At 45.5% G+C, this 17,666-nt stretch overlaps 1 protein-coding gene across 2 annotated transcripts in view; it reads left to right on the top strand.

Moving 5' to 3' along the window:
• Positions 1 to 8,698, top strand: part of clu (clustered mitochondria protein homolog) — a 101,912-nt gene extending 93,214 nt beyond the window's left edge. For both annotated transcript variants that reach the window (XM_065433657.2, XM_065433656.2), the window contains exon 34: positions 2,935 to 8,698. In XM_065433657.2, the coding sequence (XP_065289729.1) occupies positions 2,935 to 3,190 (256 nt within the window). In that variant the 3' untranslated portion in view covers positions 3,191 to 8,698. The remainder of the gene's footprint in view (positions 1 to 2,934) is intronic.
• The last annotated feature ends 8,968 nt before the right edge of the window (positions 8,699 to 17,666 follow it).

Raw genomic sequence — 17,666 nt, 5'->3', positions numbered from 1 at the left:
TGAACCTTCATATAATGGCCACAGATATAATGAAATAAACCTAAAATGATTCTTGCCTATATCAGCGTGTAATGGATATGCAGTCAGACCTCGATATTCGAACATGGACATATCGAATTATTGCGTATATCGAACACCTTCTGTATCACCTGGAAAATTGCATGCATTTTTAATTTTTCATTTCGAACGGGGTCGGACGTAAAATGGATATATCGAACTCCGCCACCCCAGATCACGTGCGCTGTGTTGACAGGCGGCGAGCTTTCCCGCAGCACCCTCGAAGATGGCGTTGGTGCGATGGGCGTTCCCGACTGATGCGCACTATATCTGCACACATCTATCGCACCGAGGGCGCCATTTGAACATAGCGGCGCACGCACACGGCAGCTTGGCTAGTTTGACAACATCAACGATGCATTGCATTTGGCATGCCAACTCCTACTCAGTGCTGCACTCTGCGCCTGCCGCGCTACAGCGCATGTCACTCATAGATGCCTTGGCAGATGCCACGGGTCCCTGCACCTGAAAACGTTTTTTTTTTTAATTCTTTGTCGATTTTGATGAAACTTGCCGAGTTTAGGTATTTCAATGTGCTAGTTTTAAATATACATCCAATTTCCTTGCAGAGTGAACCAGAAATTGAAAAAAATTAAGCTTTATTGCATAATTTGCTTCAAGGTGAGCTAGCTACCAAACCATACATGCCATAATAAATATCGACATACGAAAATAATGTGGAACTAACAAAGAGTGCAAATAAGTAAGTATGGTGTTCCAACTCAACTTTATATCAAACGAGAACATTGCAAACCTCAGTGAGAGAAATCCATCTAACTGCTAAAGAAAGAAACATTTTTGTTTTAATTTTCTAGTGAATGCAACAACGTTACTTGGTAATTTGCACTCTACACAGCTTTACCTTTCTGGGGTAAAAAAATTGCAGTGATAGCACAAGTAGAAGCAGAGATAATGCACCTCCAGTGCAGCATCATCATCAACATTGCGGTTTTGAGAAAACAACAAAAAACATTTCACAACTCATATATTGAAAGAAAGTTAGAAAAAACGACACCAAAGGCCATCAGTAGGCACTAGGTATAATTCATGGCCATTTGGCCATTGTCGGTCGACGACATAGCATGCACTGCGACTCTGTTCACTTCAAAAAGATTACACGTCTTCGGGCCCTCAATTCCCCGCAAGCAAACCACAGTCAGATCTTGCAAATCACAGTCAGTTTAGTAGCGAGGCCTTAATCCTGATCGCTCTGCACAAGCTATGCAAAACCGCCGCAAGTATTACACGACAAAATTCTGGGAAGATTGTCCAGTGCTACAAGTCCGACGACAACGTACAGAGTAGCGGGCTTCGCGACCGAGGCTGTTGCACGATCAGCGGTCGGATCTTCAACGAAACGCCGAATTTTTCACTCCGTGGCCGTCGTAGACACTACCTTGTTGAGCGTAGCTTTCTCAAGTGCTCTTATCTTATCCACTTCCCCTTATGTAACGACAACCATGTTCAATTCTTATGCGAGTGTAACCGGCGTGTGGATATACGTGATAGGCGACACCGTTCTCCAGCCATACAACTTCAGTGGTGAGCTGCCGGGTATCCGTGCCAACTGTGATGACGGCATCGCTTTCGGGAGTTTATTGCGTCTCGTATGTCTCTGCCCGTAACGATTCACGTAACGAAACTTTGGTGGACCTCCAGCATATCCAGCGTCGCAGTCGGGTGACTAAGACGGAAGGGTGGCTGTTTATGTCGTTTCGGTGCTCGAGGTTTTTGGAGCCAATCATGACTCGCCATCTTAATCATATGCTCAATCTGGCCAATAATAGCATGTGCAGCGAATTTATTTTTCTGGTTTTTTTTCGTGACCACAGCGCCGGCAATGTTGCCGACCGGCAAGTGAAAGAAAGCCAGATATGTGAGCTTTCGATTGATACCAAAATGGCACTGGCAGAGCGCGTAGTTATAGAGCTATGCATGACGAAAATCAGGCGCGATTTGTCCACAATTTGAAGGGCAATGCTTGCGGATTCACATCTTTAGATCACGATAACGAAAGAACTACGCAGTATTTTTAACCAAATTTTAGTGATAGGCACGGAAACGCATCAGGAGCGCAGAAAATAAAAATTGAAAATTCGAATTTTGGGCCGATTTTCGGTCCCAAAGACCCGTGTCCCCCCTTAATACTTTGTTATTGACAGTGTTTGAAAATGCTTCAATTGACGGACGTGGAGATTGCAGCAAAAGTAGCGGCCAAACGAAGACGCTTCTGAGGTTGATCCTGTAAGCGCTGATGTTGCCCTGCTCCCGACTTCAACTGAGGCTGTAGCTGCTTGGCCTTTCTATGCTGCTACTGAGGCACTGGCCTATGGCTCGCTTGTGGATCGTTTAGACTATGTTGAGGTTTCTGTGTTTAAGCACGCGGCTGCCAATAAGCAGGCTACACTACTGCAGTACTTTCAGCCAAATAAATAAATACTTTGTCTGAGCTTCAAGTGAGTATTTACTGCACCACGATTGGGGCGCGATTGGAGATCGTTGTGTGGAGTGGGCAATTGGCCTAGGCCGCACTGACTTCGCGCAGCGGACAAAGTCGGCGTGGCCGAGGCTAATTGCCTGCGGCGCAACCATACCCACTCTCTGAACAGCGATCGCTGATCGCACCCTTGGTTCATTGGTTGATTTGCAGAAGCTTTTTATGCGTTTTTTACGCTATTTTATGTATCGAATTCTGGGTATATCGAACTATTTCGCAATCGCCGCGCTGTTCGATATATCGAGATTCGACTGTATTCAAGAGTACTTTCATCTCGGCTTGTCAAGCTGCGACCACCATGGCAGCCAACACAGCCGCGGCTTCTTGGGTGTCTCATTAGTGAAATTATATTTCCTTCCCACCACCGTTGCCTCCCACAGTCCGCAGGACATTGAAAACTTCAAGGCCGAGTTGGAACGCCGACAGCAGCTGGCTGCAGCCGAAAAGAAGTCTGCCACTCCCGATGAGGGAGCAGCCGCCAAGGAGCCGTCGGACTCTTGTAACGGTGGTGCCGTGGCACAGTCTGGTAGTGCGTTGACAAATGGCAGTAGTCCCGTCGACGCGACGATGACAACGACGGAGACGTCTTCCTCTGGGGATGCCGCCACTGTAGCAGCCGAAGTACCGAGCCGGTGAGGAGGACGGCATCGCATCACCGTCGCCCACATTACCATCTGAGAGGCATGCATCCCTTCCGTCAACTTGCTTGTGTGAAAGCTCGTGAGACGATACCAGCACCCGCGGGGTTTGCCGGATGGACTCTTTAATCCGTGCCCGTCGCATCATCTATTTACTCCTTCCCCTCCAGCCAGGCTCTTTCCCCCTTTTCTTTCTTACACAATGTAGCATTGTAAATTTCCCCGCTCATTCTTTGCACTTCTCGATTTACCTTTTTCTTCTTGCTGTTGCGGTTTTATTACTTAGATAGCAAGTGCACGAAATTGAGTGTGACTTCTTCCTGGCTTGGGAGGGAGAGTTACATTCTCTTTTTCTCTCTCTCTCTCTTCAGGCTTAGTCTCCTTTTTTTTTTTTTCTTTTCTTTTGACGAGTGTGCTGTGCATATGTGTTCTGGCTCAACGACATCCTTTCTGGGGGAAGTTGCACTTACCTTGGTAGCGTACCGTGTTTTTTTTTTCTCTCTCTCTCTCTCTCTCTCTCACCTACAGGCTGGAAGAGTCGCTACTTTCTTAATGCTTGACACACACCGCGTCGGAAAATGACTGTGCATAGGAAAGCAGAAGCTCTCATCGCCAATTAGTGTGTAAAGCCAGAGCTGTCTCACTCTGGAGCTGTCCTTGCATAGTGGCCTCTCAAACAGCATGCGCATGTCTTTTTTTTTTTTTATTAATATGCCGCAAACAGATCAAAGCAGCTCTGGTGGAATTTTTTTCCGAGATATGTTGTCTGAAATGCTACTGTTTGGCAATACTGTGCTAGAGCAATCGCTCAGCGAGTGAAAGTAGACTCTGCCCAATTGCGGGAATGTACCATAGCGAACCGTTGGCCGACGTTGCTAGAAAGCGTCCTAGCTCGTGTCCTTCTGTGCACATATTGCAAGTGAGTTGTGCTGTCCAGTCAACGAACCTTCCTATCTGCAATTGTGAAGCTGCCATTTTTCAGACCTTCCGTCACCTCGTCGCAGTGAAGGGAATGGTGACGTTGATCGAGTCTAAAAATGACCAGGTGTACATGAAAAAAATAATGCCTGCTTGTTTCTTTTTTTTTTTGCACATTACGTTAACTTGTGTAATGAGCAATTCTTTGCATTGTTTCTGCCCCCCCTGGAACTTTCTGCACACTTTATTTGCTTGCCGGCAAGCAGTGCGATTGTTTGCGAGCTGCAGGTTTTCAAGCTCATGCAGTCATTTCCGGTTTAGACTAGCGGTGTCGTTAGGACTGGAACACATAGCATGTAGGGGAGAAAAAAGGAATTGCAAAACGGCTTCATTGGGCACTCTGTACAATGTGCTCTTCTGCATAAGTGTGAAGGGCCAGTGCAATCTGCGGGATGTTGTTTTTTGTGTGGGCATGATCGGGGTTGTTTCATGAGCGTTTCGTATTACCCTGTGATTTCCGAGCGGGAGCAGCATAACGAGGCAGTTATAACTGTATACACGCAGCAACCAGTCGCTCAATCTTGTATTCAGTGGCAAGAAGTTTTTTTTCTTGATAGTTACATGGGAAATGTTGGAAACGGGTATTGTGTGTCAAGCCAGGCCAAGTTTTTTTTTTATACTTATATTTTAGCTTTTTGTTTGGCAGCGCTTCATTCAACTTTGTTCTCGGGATGTGAAGCGAACACGGAAGTGCATATCTAGTGTGTATAAGAAAAACCCTTTTATAACTGGTGGCAACACCTGCTGTTGTGTTAGAGCAGAAAACTCATACGAAGGCGGGGGTACTGTTGAAGGCATGGCCATAATAATATTGCTTGTACATAACCGGCTGGAAAGTGAGATAGTTGACATGTTTCAAAGATGTGCTAGTTTCTCAGTATGATTCTTTTGTGTACTCTTGTGGACAATGTTGCAGTCTTCTCTTGCGAGGCTGCTTTTTTAACTGTAGTGACCAAGAAGTCACTTCAGCGCAGCTGTCAACAAAAAATGTGTTGCTGTCCTTTTTGGAAGTTGAATTATGCAGATGACCTAGCCAAGTACTTTTATTGTTCTTTTGCTGAGAACCGCCGTGCTTGATTTTTATTGCTTTTTTCATGTTGGCACATAGAGAAGACTGCTGGTTGAACTTCGCGTAAGTCACTATGCAAAACACCTTGACAGAGAGCGTGAACTCTTTCTTGGGAAAAAGGAAAAGAGAATGTCCACAGTGATGATGTTTTACTTGTCGGTCACTTCACACATTTGAGGAAGTGGTCATGTCCTCGGATACGAGAATGACTGGGGGAACAGTTCAGGCCTAGCACAAAGGTGGGATGCGATATATCTTATTCTCCGTACGACTGGCTCCCCGTTTTTGTGTATTAGCACAGTACAATTCGCTCCTGCAGTGTGTGCAACTGGGGAACGCTGTATGTGAATGCCTTGGGGCAGTTTCTATGTACACGTGTTCAAATGGAACCTTGCCACTGCAGGTGTTAGACTGTGCTGAGATGCTCCAGCGCCCAAGGAACCAAGTTTCAGTGCCTTGAAAGTGTTAACGTGCGGACAAATGTTGGGTGTGTATTGTGTGCGCATCATGCCCATGAGACTTGCTGGTGGCTACAGCTATGGTCGAGGATATGTTAATGCTTTCTCCTTGCTACCCTGCAAGAAATTGCGCTGACTGTTGTCCAAAGGAGAACAAACTTCCTCTGTGGCACTCGCCTTGCGAAAGGTTCACCAGCGTTGAAAAATGTGTGACCAGTCCACAGGGCAACTTTTTAACAGATGTGAAGCTAGGCCCATCCATGGCCTTGGTAGTTGGGATGATGGATTGTTCCTGGCTGGCGGTGAATTGATATGCAGACCACTGCATTGCTCGAAACATTGTGCAACACGTGGGCCCCCCGTTTGTAACATTGATGACAGCAACAACTCGCGATGCAACCTGTCCTTGCATACCAAGCATTTCATTGTTTTTCTAGTGATGATGTCACTGTACCAAAGTGCCACAATTCCTGATGATGACATTTTTAAAAGGATGGCAAGGGCAGTGTAAGCAAAAACTTACTCGGCCTTGTAATGTGTCGCATCTGCACCAATTGCTTTGCGCATGAACTTGTTTCATAGTGTTGCCGATGAACTGCCGACCATTTCTTTTTTGTCTCTTCTCACATGTTACTTTCTCATTCTCGCTTAACTGTTGACGTAGTCTGTGCATACTGCTAGTCAACTAACTGTGTGATGCTTGTGACCAGTGGCTGACTGTAGTCAAGAGAGCGGTGTGCCTTTTCAGTGTCTATGAGTGAGCTATATGAGGGGCCTTCTGCTTATGTTGTGTAAACTCGCGTATGCTGTCTTCCTTTCCCTGCACTACCTGTCTTGACCGTGCACTTCTATGTTGTTGTTAGAATGCTCAGCAGCACACACTTTTGCAAGGAACTGCGGTGAGGCTCCAATGAGTGCTGATCTAGAGCCTAACGTATGTCGAAACTGGGAAGCTCTGGAGATGCTGGCAAACAGCTTTCTTGGAGTTGTGGTGTTGCTCTGACAAGCAGTTTTGGTGACTTTGGCAACACAATGAAGTGAATGCACATGCTTGTTTTTCCCTTTGTTGCATGGCAACTTTTCTAAACTTCGCTGTTATGCAGACAGTGGCACTTCTGCTCTTCAACCATTGTGAACACTTCTGTGACAACCCCAATTCTTTCAGGTTTCCCCCCCCTCTCCTCTCCCACAGCATGTTGGTGGCCAGAACTCTTCTGCTTCGTTTTGCTGAACTGTTCATTTTGTGAGCAACTATGGGTCTCATGCCATCACCACTGCAGTCATGTGCTTCCGTAGAGGAGTCAGCATGCAGAATGCAGCTTTACACAAATGCTGTGTGCTGCTTCCGCATCATGTGTGCTCTTACTTGCTCACTGTAGATTTTATAAACATCTGCACCCACATTTGCAAGTCTTCTTTTATGCAAGAAGGTTTAAGGTGTGCTCGGTGCTTGGGCACCCTCTCCTCGTGATCGGCATATCGAGATTATCGCCATAGCGACAACCATTCTTGGTACCCCAGCACTTGCATGAGAGAAGGCTTGCAAATCACGTGGTACGGTTTATCTTACATGAGCTAATCATGCACCTGGGTGCAATGTTTGTGGAAGGATATGCTCGCCATTGCGTTCGAACTAGTTGGTGATGTTGCAGGGCTGTTGCTCATCTTCCTTTTTTTTTTTCTATTCACCTGGAGATGCGACACCTGCTGGTTGTCCATAGTGATGCGCCGTACCATGGCTCAGAAAAATGTTAGCCTCTCTAGCTCTGCCTCTGTCCCAGTATGACAACTGGAACTTTTAGAGCGTACCCACATTTAGAAGTGTAGTACACCAAGTCACGACAGTTTCCTGTTGGTTTAATGTGCAGTGCACATATGTCAGTGTTGCTGTACGAAAAGCAGCTGTAAAAAAGACTTGGGCACAACACTTTTAAAAGTCGCACTGCTTTGTCTCAATATGCTATACAAACCAGTCGGATCCAGTTAAGATAGACTAATTGCGTTCCATGAAGATAGTAAATGCAGCCCTCTTCCTATACTTCACTTATCTAACAGCACACTGATGCTTAAAAATCATGCATAGCAAATGAAGGCATTGCAGAAGTTGGTGTTGTGCAGCTTTCTTCACAACACTTTCCTAGCAACTCATCCAGGGACAATGAAAACCAGCAAATGCATGCCAATCAGAAAGTTAAACTGAATATCAGTGCCATTATTAAAAAAAAATTTTTATGTCAGTCTCAAACCAGTTAGGTGGTGACAGAAGTACAGCATGAAGGCCGTAATGCCCTCTTGCCAGCTGGTTGTGGCCACTTCGCTGCTTCTAGCTTGCACATTCAAGTACAAGATGCAGTTGACTGCCATGGTTGAAGACCAGTACCGTACTTAATGATAATTTTTTTTTTTCATTTTTCCCACACAGTGGGCAATGACAGAAGGAAAGGTAGACAAAGTGATAATATGCACAGTCTTATGTTGAAAGTTCGTTGGCTGAAATGTGAGCTGCGACTCTTTTCTGAAAGTGAGCCATGGTTTGTGCAGCAGATGCTGAAGGACGTGTTAGGCTAACTTGGTTACAGAAATGTAATCCTGGTAGCTCGTTTGTACACAGCAAAATATAGCTCATAGAAAGGCTTAGGTATTAGTGGCTCTTTTTATATCCCAATCCATAGCCCAACATGCTGCCAACTTGCAGGCAAGGAGAGTGTTACTGACTAATACAGACACGGAACACCCTGGCTGATGATTTTGGTTGATGCCTTAGATGTTTGCATGTAGCTGCACTTTTCTCCTTCCTGTTGCTATGACCTTTCTTCAATATTATTTACAGGTAGTTGAGTATTAGCAGTTACATAGGAGCTGGGCTATATTTTTTTTGTTTGAATAGATCCTAGCATTCCATGTGTTTCATAGAGAACAACCTAGCCACTTTGTTGTACAAATGAGTCAGCTTGTAAGGTAGCCATTGTTAAAAAAAAATAAAATGTGGCATCAGTGCTAACCCATCGTTGTCTGTTCCACAACAGTTGACACTGAAATTAAGTGTATGTCTGCCTAATGTACAATGTGCAAATGGAGTGCAATTCCGCATAACATGCACAAATGCTTGTGCAAATATTCAGAAGTTTCGAATAACAAGTTGAATACTGCCCTATTTGACTGATTCAGTTTTCAAATTGAATAATTGCTGCAGTTTCGTAAATCATAATATTTTTCTAATTGTTCTCGAATGTTTCAAGTTTTCCAACTACACACAGTCAAGCACAAGATCGGACATAAAACATGGGATGTTGCGCGATGTAGCACACGACGTCGCTCAGAGAATCAGACTTTTCTAGCTAAACCACCATCATGTACTCGTCACTGAGTTCCGAGTACATGAATAAACTGATTTGCTACTAATGCTTCGTTTGCACTTTTAAGTTAGCACGTCGCAATGCACAATCTCGTGACAAGCATGCCAACATTGTTCATATCTAAGATGTCAGTACCCTTCGATGAGAAGAGCTGCTCATTATTTTAAAAGGTATCCTATTTTCTGGTGCGATTTGAACCATACTCGACTTCATTTCGAAAGTTTCTATTCACTCAACCCTACACACTGTTACGTCTCAACACCACAAAGGTGCTAATTGAACGTTTGCCACATGTCAAACCTTCGCACCTCCAATCCAGACGACACTGCAGCATGGATGGTTGAAGGCCGCTCAGCCTACCATTACCTGGAAACCTGAGCAAAGGATGAAAAGGAGGGAACCACGACAACATATTGAGAGGCGCAGCTAATTAGACGTTTGCGACGAGTCAAACCACCCATCCCTCAACGCTTATCCAGCCATCAAGACAGCATGTAAACCAGCTGTTGCAGGGTTCCACGAAAGGCCCTCGTCCCACCCTTTACCTGGCAGCCTGAGCGAAGTAGGGGAGGCAACGACAAACGAACTAGGGGTCGACAGCGGTCGATTTCCCGCAGATTCCTAACCAGTTTCTTTGGAAGCAGAATCACTGCGAGTAATTGCAAGCATGGGCGTGGTATCACAACGGAGTCGACATTGGTGATTTGCTGCTAGACAGTCTTCAGATTCCCTAGTCGATTCGCCCAGGAAAGATGACAGTATGAAAAGCAGACTTTTCGAGAGTGAGGACTGAGGGTCCTGATGTGAACTTGGACGTTTAACTTGCTGCTGCAGGAAATGGGCTTCCATAACTGGAGCTGTGTAACTAAGCTAAATAAACCCCCTTTTCCTTCATTTTCTACAACCTAACGTAGTAGTCGATGGGCCTGGTGGATTCCATGCCCCGAACGCCACCCTAACGGCAACAACACACACTTTTATACTGGGTTCAGCGTCCTTTGCCGTTTCAAAATTGTAGGTGCCTTTATTGGTGGAACCACTATAGATGGCATTGTTAGGAGCGTTGAAGTGCTGGTCAGTAGTGTGCATCGCACTGACTTTGGGATTGCCCTGTGCACCTCAATAAAAAAAAATTTGCAGTTTTGCCCGAAAGACAAAAACATTGATAGCGATAGCAAAGTCTTAGACAACTACATGAACTAAGGGTCGTAGTTTGAATTGAAGCAGACATTTGCGCAGTAATTAACAGGCATGGTTTCACACGCGCACAGGCAAACATGAAGAGATTTCGCTGGTGTGATAAATAATAGCAGCAGCAAGCGAACAGCTTCGTGTGGGATCTCGCTTCAACGCGTCTCAGAAACGCGAGGTTAGGTTACGTCCAACACTAAATGCGCAGAAAGACAGTGCCCATAAAGCCACCAGCCATCTCCTCTCGCCTGGCGTTTGCACCTGCCGCCGAGGTAACGTTCGCGGTGCTGCGTCACGCACAGCGACGGCCGGGCTAGAAGCATACCTGCCACCCCTCCCTATCCGCCCGGAAGACTCCCGATTTTTTACTGATACCCGCCGCGGTTGCTCAGTGGCTATGGTGTTAGGCTGCTGAGCACAAGGTCGCGGGATCGAATCCCGGCCACGGCGGCCGCATTTCGTTGGGGGCGAAATGCGAAAACACCCGTGTACTGGTGGATTCCAAAGCGCCGGTACGTCACGCTGACGTACCGGCGCTGGGGTTCCGGCGCGAAATTCAAATACTGGTAACCATCATTTCCTCATCTAATAATCAAACTATTTTTTAAATGACTACCTGCAGGGTTCTCGAACAATGCCATTGGTCTAAACTGATTTATTGTTTCGCTTTAGTGTCCCTTTAAGCATCTATGAGCCATTATGGAAGGTTGTGTCTGTGTATAGAGACAGGAAACAGCCTTTCTGCATGCTGTTTCATCTTGTTTAAAATGCACTCTGCACACACTCGCACTCAGTTCGGCTGCCATTAGTACTATATGCAACCGTTTAGAGGACAGTTTCCCTGAGGGTCTCTTGTGTCCAGTCAAGCTGATTATGGTAGCTTTAAGCCCAGGAGGACGTTTCTAGTGTGTACTGGAAGAATTTAATATTAAAGTTGAAGTTGACGGTGATAGTGGTATTTATTGGCTGTATTCGGTCGTAAAAATGGTGCATGTGGTTTTCGCATATGGATCCATGCATTTTCATACCAGTGCAAGTCTACTAGCACATAAAATACGCATGCAATGGAACCTACTCGTAGCCTGTCGAACAAAGGAAATAGAATTGTACATTTGTTACACTGTCAGATATACTTATTAAATGCACTGCTATAGCTGGTACACATGGTATAGTATGCCAATACTTATCCACTAGTATAACAAAACAATGGACCCTTCTAACTCTGAACATGAACTACAGGTAAACCTCGATATAACGAACTTCAATATAACGAAGCATTTACCTTTTCATAATATCTTGTCCATAGAACACCATGTATTTAGAACCTCAATATAACGAAGTGTTTCTACGCTATTTCAATATAACGAAATTTCACTGCCGCCGTAAAGGAATGCCAAGATAATAGAGAGCTTTAGATTAGGGGGACGCTAGCGTTGGGGCCAGCTGGCGCACGCGAAAGCTTGGCTGGTTTCGTTTAATTCCGTATCGCCTATGTGAAGATATCATCGACGTAGCATGAAACCGTATCATTCGTCGCCGATTCCTAAATTTATGAAAATGAATTGTTTTCTTCTCAGATTCCCGGTTTTCCATTGCCCGATAATTCGGAAAATTCTGCGGCCCCTTTCCACGTTAAAAAACAATTGATCGGCGATTCTAGTTATTTGCATAAAAGGTCGCATTTAAATACAACGGAATTTCGATATAACGAAGCAAATTGACGATTTTACCGACTTCGTTATATTGAGTATATACAGGCATTTCGCTCAAACGTTGAGAATGGCTGAACACAATGAGCTGAGTGCAATGCATTATGCGCACTCAGTGAGTGTTTAGGCTGGACTGCTATATTTCTTTAAGCTGTGTCTTAAATTCTTAAAATTAAGAGGGCATAATGTAAAGTTGATCTGATGCACATGCATGTCGACAAATGTCGTACTTTGTATAAAGACCTCCAGTGATGTTTCATTAGAAAATCTGGTACACATTAAAGTTGATTAATTAGTACTGACGCCGTTTGATCACTAGAAACGCATATGCAGGGTGTCCCACATAACTTCAGCCAAGAATTTAAAAATTAAAGGCCCGTCGGAAGCGAATTGAACCGTACGCATACTATTCGCAATAACCGATCGTAACTCAGACATTTTTGTTTTAGAGCGCAGCTCTTTGGCGTCCGTTCCTGGGTTTCGCGTCGTCGTCGGCGTTGTCGTCGGCCTCGTAACCAGCTCCGCCCCCCTTTCATCCCCCCAGCGCTAGCAGCGACCGACTGATACCGCTGGATGCCGCTGACGCCGCTAGAGAGTCAAGATAACGTGACTGCATAGAACACCGTCGCCGCCATGCAGAAAGAGGAGTAAAGGGTCCCCCCCCCCTGTTCTTGTGTGGCGGATAGGGTGCTCTTCAGTTGCCGACGCGCCGGTTATTTCACGTAGGCCCCGGCACGTCGACGAATACGTGACCACCTTCCCACGGCTAGACCTGGTTCTTAGCGCTGCGGAAGCGAGGGTATCATATTGTTTGTGTCGGCATCGGCGGCGTTGTCCCTGAAACCAACTCCGCAGCTGGGGTTGACTCACTATCGGCGTCAGCGGCATCAGTCAGTCGCTGCTATCTCTTCCCTCCTCCCTTTATCGTGTTGTCCGCTTGCTGCGCGCGCTTCTGCCCCCATCGTTTGCCGCTGGGTGTACACGCCGCCCCCTCCCCCCTCTTCCTGCGAGTCTCCGGTTGTCAAAGCGCCGGCTCGAACTTAATTCCTTTCTTCGCTCCTCCTCCAATGCAACCCCTGTGCGGTGGCAATCAGAGAGCCAGATCGGTGGCGGCGGATCTGTATATGTGCACCGCCCGAGCCGAAATTGCCGCTGCCGTTCGCCACTGCGAAATTATCTGCCAGTTCTTTCTGAGCCATGAGCGAGACGACCGATGGAAGTCCTCCGTCTGCTGCTGCTGCTGCTGCTCCCCCACTACTAACACCGATGTTAGTAGTGGGGGACTTTAATGTTGACATAAAGACAAACAGCAATTTCCTAACACTTATGCGGGAGAACATCCCGTTCCTCTCGCTTGTAACGCGTCCCACGGCTGTGACAACCTCGCGAGGCACTTGTATAGATCTCGTCTTTGAGAATCAAGCATTGGTGTACCAAGTCGAACATATATCAGTCTATTTCTCCGACCACAAAGCTTCCTTCATGACTGTCAAGAACTGTTAGTGGAGTCTTTGTTAAAGGAATACGTGTGAAAAATAAAAAAAATTCTGTGATAGCGCATACATGTGTTGTTCAATTTCTTTGCCTCAATCTATCGAAAAGGTGAAACAGCTTATTTGCTGCGCTCAAATTTCGCATTAGGAAGTAACGCAATCGTCGGTAATTTTTTTCGCATAACTCACTAATTAATTAAGTTTAATCACTCAATTTTTTTATTGTTGGCTGAGAATTAACCTCTATTATATGATACGCAGATTTGTAGAGCACCTTCAGAAACCATCAATCGAGTTGTTTTCTTTACGATACGTCTCACGTAGTCCTTTTTTTCCGGGCTGAAAAGAAAGCCCGCGAAATATGAAAAAAGCCACGTGACGGAGCGCTTGCGCAATGGTATTGTGCTGCTCTCGAGCCTGCGATCGGTGAGCAAGGTCAGCTGCATCGTGACTGACGACGAGGAAGCGGCAAGGCGTTCCTTTATCTCATCGACAGCGCTCGGCCAGCGGCATGCATTTTCGCCGTCATCCGCCGGGAGCCGACCTTGTTCACTGAGCGCACGTTTGAGAGCAGCACGATACCACTGCACAAGCGCTCCGTCACGTGGTTTTTTTCATATTTCGCGGGCTTTCTTTGCAGCCCGGAAAAAACGGACTACGTGAGACGTATCGTAAAGAAAACAACTCGATTGATGGTTTCTGAAGGTGCTCTACAAATCTGCGTATCATATGATTGAGGTTAATTCTCAGCCCACAATAAAAAAATTGAGTGATTAAACTTAATTAATTAGTGAGTTATGCGGAAAACAAAAAAAGATTGTCTGAGTTACTATAGGCTATTGCGATTAGTATGCGTTCGGTTCAATTCGCTTCCGACGCGCCTTTCATTTTTAAATTCTTGGTTCGAGTTATGTGGGACACCTGTCTATACTTGCATGAGCTTAGGCGAAAACTGTTGTCTTGCGGTTTACAAGAAGGGAGAGAACAATACTAGAGCATAAACACATTTCTTTGTGAATATTGGGATAACTATATCGGTACTGGTGCTATGTACCGACAAAAATTCTGTTGTTGCGCAGCATTTATTACTTCTTTAAGTTATTATCAATTTGATATTTGTGCTATATTACAGTGGCATGAAATCAAAGGCCGGACAACAGCTCATCTGGTTACGACTTAAGTTGGCACAGGAACAGGGTGTCTACCAAGTTGACATTTCCAAATTGCCTGATTATTCCAGGTTTTCCCTGAGCTCCTTTGTAAAGTTTCCTGAGTGATAAAGAACTTTGTTTTACATTAAGATAGGCTGACACCATGTTGCCCGATGCTGTCACTCTCTAGTAAGCATGCTAAAAATTAAAAAAAAGCTTAATTCAGTTTGAATAGTAAGGAGTAGCATTTAAATTATTCAAAAATAAATCAGAAGGGAGGAGTTAGTAAGATGCACAGCGAATAAAATATTATTATTATTATTATTATTATTATTATTATTATTCAAAAATACCCCCAAAGGCCCTCATTACGAGGGTATTACATATACCGTATTATATATCTGAAAATATGGTAAAACTTATTGCAAATCGAGTCGAACATTCACCAATACGAATAAAAAGGAGATGCATACAGAAACAAATGTTTTAGAATATCCCCTTCAGTCACGAATTTCGATCGACTGTCGATAGATAAGTGAAACAGGCGGTGCTTGAGACTCCACTGAAAGCAAATCAAGGTGGTAGAATGACTCTTTGATCATTTTATGATGAGTCGTTATAATTACATAGTAACTGAATATTTCAGAATTGTAAAGTCATACTTCATTTCTTCATAAAAAGGATTAAATCCCGCTCTCGAACTACATGCACAAGTTATTCATTGCCTCAAGCATTTCAAGAAATATATATATATATATATATATATATATATATATATATATATATATATATATATATATATATATATATATATATATATATATGTTACTAACGACATGCCCTAAATCAAGCGTCACGTAAACCATAGTAGTGCCTTTACCAAAGTGGTAGAGGCACTACTATGTAACGATACATATCACTCAGATGCAAAATGGAGGTAATTGAGGTTATCAGAATGGTAACTTTGCCCTAAGCTGACTGTTTGTGTTCTATTCCTTGCTGCCATTGCAAAGAAATAGCAAAAGTAGGTCGCGTCCACAAATGTGGACGCCGTGACTGAAGGGACTATGGGATATTTTTATCAATTGATAGCAGGCTCTTTGGTATATATAGGGCCCCAACTTTGTCACCAGTAAGATTTTCTCTCAACAGTTGGTGTGTCAACCTCAACTGTCCTGACATACTCTCAGCCCGCGCACAACGCCTCAGTGTTGCGTTTCACTGCTTGAACGAGTTTATTAAGGCGTAAGCCTTTAGTGGCTCATGAGTGTCCGGGCGCAGTCCGGGGTGGACGCAGGAAAGCGGTGATCACCGGCGAGGGGAGCAAGGAGAGGAGCCGCCGTGCCAGTAGCGCTGTGCGAGTGGGGGCGCACGCATATCGGCGACACACCTCGCAGCCATATGGATGTGACTGCATCCCATGCTCGCGGCCAAGGCGGCGTCCGTTCGCATAACAGTTCCGACAACAGCAACAGAGGCAATCATAGATAGGCTTTCGCCTATCGCAGTTTAGCTCAGCGAAGTGCCCATATATTTTTTTGGTTTGGATGAGCGACACCTGCTTCTTGGAGTCAGCTAACACTTAGTTTTTTTGAGCTCAAGCTCCTTGAAATAAGCGGCGGCACGCTTCCTTCCCCGCTCATTCCTCAATGTGCGTAGGTCCTTTCTGTTCTCGTCCTCCTTGCCCTGCTCGTTTGCCCCACGGACCTCTTCGTCAGTTGTACAGTCAACGTTCGATGTTTTGGACTCCCTAGATGCCGCGAAAAATGTCCGTAAAACCGGGCAGTTCGAAAAACTGAACGCATGCCTTTTACTGCCGTTAAAGAGCCCCTCACCAGGCCCCATAGCAAATGTTGGTCATACGCTGGAAGTTGTTACACGACCTCTAGGGAGCGTTCTGCCGCAATTTTTTTTCAAATCGGCTTAATAATAGGCGAGATAGAAATATTTCACTGCCGCGAACCCATGATTTCAGCAGGTGGGCTCCGCTGCCAAGCACGACGCTCTCTCCACTCGCCCCGTCTAGCCTCTGAAAGCGAAATTCCTTCCCTGCGTTCTCCCCAACCGGACCTCGAGGATCGCGTGACGCATACGTCACAGGCCCCGCCTTCATTTTTTTTCTCCTCGCTTTTTTTTTCGGCGCTACGCACTTCCGTTGACAGCGTCGCGCGTGAGCTGTCTCATTCGCGCAGCGCATGATTTTTCGCGCTGTGCACAAGGACATATGCCTAACGGTATAGTTCAGTGCTACACGAATACTGAGGCAAAACAAGCGTATCGCAGCGCATGATCACGCGCTGCAACACGGTAGAAAATGGCATAGTTTCGGTACCTGCGCACGTGGTGAGGGGCCCCTCACCGTCTGGCCATTTTAAGCTGACAAGCGCAGAGCATACAATGCGCGCCAACCATCGTGTCTGCAAAGAATTACGTCGCTACGCACCGCGGAAAAGTCTGAAATTTCAATCCGAACGCCGTTTTCCTTTCTCCTTGCGGCCGTTGCGCTCCAAGCCGGACGGCGACGTACTCGCGTCCCTGCGCCTACGTATACCCGCGGGTCCGCAGTGTGACGTCGCTCATGGTGATATGTGACTTCGAGAATTATATTCAAGGCGCCATCTGTTATTTGTGTGATCTGTTCCTTGAATTCATGAATGAAGTTTGGAGAAATAATAAAACATACAAACGAAATGTCTGCGTGTTTTTTGTTTTACTTCGCACCGAAGCAAGAGAGATGTACACTCTAAAAGAAGTTTACACCCTTTGAGTCGTATCTTGCCACACAACAATAAACCTCATCTACCTTGTCCGCATTTCCTTTCTTTAAGGCTGCGAGCCCGGTACTTCCCAGTAACAAACGGCATGCGTGTTATCAGCATGACAGCATTGGCGACAAGAAAGTAGCGGGCGCGGCGTTTTGAAGAAAGGAAATGCAAGCAAGGCAGATGACTATTTTTTTGTGTGGCAAATCGCCACAGGAACATCCGAAAATGGGTACCAGTACGCTTGCTGGCCATATCGGTGCTCGTTCTGTGACCGGAGATGGCGGGTGGACGCGTGTATAATTAA

Source organism: Dermacentor albipictus, chromosome 2, assembly GCF_038994185.2.
Source record: "Dermacentor albipictus isolate Rhodes 1998 colony chromosome 2, USDA_Dalb.pri_finalv2, whole genome shotgun sequence".
Taxonomy (NCBI): domain Eukaryota; kingdom Metazoa; phylum Arthropoda; class Arachnida; order Ixodida; family Ixodidae; genus Dermacentor; species Dermacentor albipictus.
This window is presented reverse-complemented; position numbering and strand designations above follow the sequence as displayed.